The sequence below is a fragment of the Lottia gigantea genome (genome assembly GCF_000327385.1).
Source record: "Lottia gigantea unplaced genomic scaffold LOTGIsca_70, whole genome shotgun sequence".
NCBI classification, from domain to species: Eukaryota; Metazoa; Mollusca; class Gastropoda; family Lottiidae; genus Lottia; species Lottia gigantea.
The window spans coordinates 848,243-852,086 of NW_008710371.1; the positions used below are offsets into that span (position 1 = coordinate 848,243).

General features: G+C 40.0%; 1 protein-coding gene across 1 annotated transcript in view; it reads right to left on the reverse strand.

The window, feature by feature from the left end:
* Positions 1 to 2,557, reverse strand: part of LOTGIDRAFT_73627 (hypothetical protein) — a gene marked incomplete at both ends in the record, with an annotated part of 3,919 nt that extends 1,362 nt beyond the window's left edge. Inside the window, 3 exons of the mRNA XM_009065711.1 lie at positions 975 to 1,160; positions 1,899 to 2,049; positions 2,519 to 2,557. Of these exons, the coding sequence (XP_009063959.1) occupies positions 975 to 1,160; positions 1,899 to 2,049; positions 2,519 to 2,557 (376 nt within the window). The remainder of the gene's footprint in view (positions 1 to 974; positions 1,161 to 1,898; positions 2,050 to 2,518) is intronic.
* Between the last annotated feature and the right edge of the window lie 1,287 nt (positions 2,558 to 3,844).

Consider the following 3,844-nt stretch of genomic DNA (forward strand, 5'->3'; position numbering starts at 1 on the left):
CAGNTCTCTCCATGTCATCAACCGGACACCCAATCTCGTAAGCAAGAGCCTTGGCATATTTGATCGAGTCAACCTTCTTCACAGTTGACCATTCACTTAGATCTGATCCACTCAACATGATGGCTCTTTGAAACAAATCTGAAATATGGAAGCCATTAAAGATGCGGGCACACCAACAGTCTTGGTCACTGATTTTTGTCATGGACTTAAGTCTTGCAGGCACCCGAGGAGGAAAAAAATTTCCAGTTGGTTGTTTTGCATAGCGTGCAATTGAAAGAAAAACGAATCTGATTGGATGATGAGGGTCTGTATTGCAGATAATAAAATAGTCGACCAAGAGAACTCGTGCCAAAGTGGTTTTCTAAATTTTTTATGTGTATCAGGGACACTGATAGCATCAATTTACATCATTCTAATTTTCAATCAGACGTCTGTGATTCCTGTAATTCCACTAAAACTAAGTGACATTTTATGAAATAATGAGGATCCTTTCTACCAGCTTGTCCTTGGTCAAACCTCTTGGCATTGATCTTTCCCAGTTTATCTTTACCCATTTACAGCTGGGTTGACTGGAACAATGAGGATCCTTTCTACCAGCTGATCCTTGATCAAACCTCTTGACATTGATCTTTCCCAGTTTATCTTTACCCATTTACAGCTGGGTTGACTGGAATAATGAGGATCCTGTCTACCCAGCTGGTCCTTGATCAAACCTCTTGGTATTGATCTTTCCCAGATTATCTGTTCCCATTTACAGCTGGGTCAACATGAATAAAGTCAACAAACTTTCATACTCCAACCCAGATGCAAACCCACAACCACCATTTGTTCGATATAACCAAGCAAATGATGTCATTTAAAGATTCCAACTCTCTTACAGATGAGCTACAGCCAGTCCCCAATTTAAGGATTATTAGCAAAATAAGAGAACTCATTGGACAGTAGCGAATATTTTTATTCATATATATACTCACCAACACTTCTGGGAGAGACAATGTGATGACCTACAGAAGCTGCCCCTGTACTCTGGCCCATGATGGTGATCTTCTGAGGATTCCCTCGAAAGGATTTGATGTTTCTCTTGATGAACTCCAGAGCTTTCAACTGGTCCCACAGGCCATAGTTCCCTGGTGCATTCACATCTCCAGTACTCAGGAAGCCTAAAAATAGAACAAAGGGAGTTCTTCACTGCTTTTAAGGTTTGTTGTATTATAACTAAACTTGGGCATCAACAAGGTTCTTATGGGCAAGAGCCCATCTCTAGCTGCTAACCATTAACCAAGTTTCAGATACACAATCCTCATCAGGACAGCTGCTTTGGAAAACAGGGTTGAACTCATTGATCAAGGGTTAACTTGGATAGACTCTTGACTTATATTTAATTGACTAGAGCTCATCTCATGTTGCTGACATCTGTTATGAATATACAACTCTCATCAGGACAGCTACTTTTGAAGTCCGAAATTGGACTCATGAACAAAATCAAAATTGGACGATTCTCCAAAGAAGACATTGTAACCTAAAGAAGTCCAAAATCCAAAAATTGGATTGTAAAGAGGCTTTCTTAAAAAAAAATTTATGTGTATCAGGGACACTGATAGCATCAATTTACACCATTCCAATTTTCAATCAGACGTCTGTGGTTCTTGCAGTTCCACTAAAACTAAGTATTTGATGATGTCATTAATTGCGAAGGGTGTTATGTGATAAAGCATAATTAATGACATCATCAAACACTTAGTTTTAGCGGAATTGCAGGAACCACAGACATCTGATTGAAAATTGGAATGGTACAAATTGATGATATCAGTGTCCCTGATATACATTAGATTTTTAGAAAACCTCTTTACAATCCCTTTAACAAGATTGGGAAGATTCTCAATAGAGGATAATCTTACCTAGGGCATTCAGTCTATAATTGATGGTGACTACCACAACTTGACGTTCAGCCAGAAACATGGCTGGATATTGGATTGAAGAGCCCATTATCCAGCCTCCTCCGTGTATGAACACTAATACTGGATACAGGTTAGGATTGGATGTTCCTGTCTCACTTATTATCTGAAAGTTACAAATATAAAGGAGTTTTACACCCTATTTTTTCTACACCTGATAGGGTTATGAGGTTCAATGCCATACTGTATGCAATGAGGGAAAGTTCAGCTTTCTTTGATTGGGATAATGATGCCAGACAACCCAATGCAGTGTGCAGCTTGTTCCTTCTGTTTTTCAATTCACAACTGTCATGGGATCCCTCAGCCATTCCAATGTTAACTCAAAAGTTGCCCACCCCATTTTTGTACCCCTAGCGCCAGGGGGCTTGCATCGTCACTGCAACTCTGGACTCCTCCAAAGAGAAGTACCATCAGGTGTTTCGATAAAGAGTGAGCAAGGTCTGCTTCGCGCGACATCTTGTCAAGTAAACCAAGTGTATTGACAATAAACCAAGACTCCTCAACAGTTGGAAAAAGTAAATTTCCCTCATTGCACACTGCAAGGCATCAGTGAACATACTTACATTGGGTGCGAAGATGTTGAGATAGAGGCAATCCTCACTGGTATTGGTGCTGAAGTAGTTTGGTATAGTTTCCCTGATATACCACAGCTGTTGAGGACAAGACGGTCTGTAGTATGTGGCATCCCAGGTTCCTGCCCAGGATGGATCTTCTGGTTTCTGAAATACATTGTACAAAGATTTATAGCTCATCTGTTAAAGGAACAGTTTGCCATTCCTTCGACCAATCATACTTTAGTCTCAGAAAACGGAATTCTTTTCAGCTAAGCCAATCAGTAATAGTGTTCACAGCTCACTGTCGAAATTTGAGCCTTCAAATCCATGTGTGTCTAGAATTATCTGTGTTTGAAAGTTAAAATGACGACTCGTCTTTTCTTGAGACACTGTCATATATAGAAAAGACATCTATAGAAATAGTGAGTAAAATTCCTAGTTTGAGATATTTTTAAAGGAATTATGCGATTTTCGTACATTTCTAGTACTTCTGAAGACCATTTACATATATTCAACACTCAAATCAACCCCTGAAATTCTGACTGTTCTCCTTTAATAAAAAATAAAAGGGGGACGGATACTTTAAATCCATTTTTGTAACATACTGCCCCTTTAAGTGACGAATAGAGCCAAAATTAATTGGCAACTTCACCAAAGGCCTACCTTGAATCTAAAATCTCTTTTGAAGTCTTCATACTGGTCGGGTCTACGGGCGTAAGGGATGCCCAAAAATATATTCACCCACAAATTGGGCTTCTGTGAATACTGTGAAGGTATGACGAAGCCCTCGACGTCCCCATAGGCAGTTGTCACAGAGGTTCTAGCTTTTCCTGTAGAATCAAAGATTATCGGTGCCACCTGATTCACCACTATCAGGAAAACCGTCAGCAGGATTCCCACCTTGGTGGAATTTACCGTTAAAAATCCGTTCATTTTGGCTTCATTGTTGTCATCCGTAGGACATTTTCAAAATGGCGGTGTCATCAAAGGAGTCACGTGACTGTCATACCTGAGAATACCTGTATTAGTCGCGGACATCAGGTGTGCTATTTACTATACAAAGTGTAATAGACCGTTAAGTATTCACCTGTGTAGCTTGGATCATACCAGACTGATATTTTCTGTAGTCGATTACTCATAAGCTTATCCTATGGCAGATTTATATACGTTGAAAGGGCTATTCATGTATATTTTAAACAATTAGCACATAAAATATTATCTATATGCAGTGGCATAACTTTGTTTAAAGGGGGGCCACCGCCAATGTTTTTCTAATCCACTCTTAAACAGGGTAGGGTGAGGGGGGGGGGGGGGGGAGGGAGGGGGGGGCTTGAA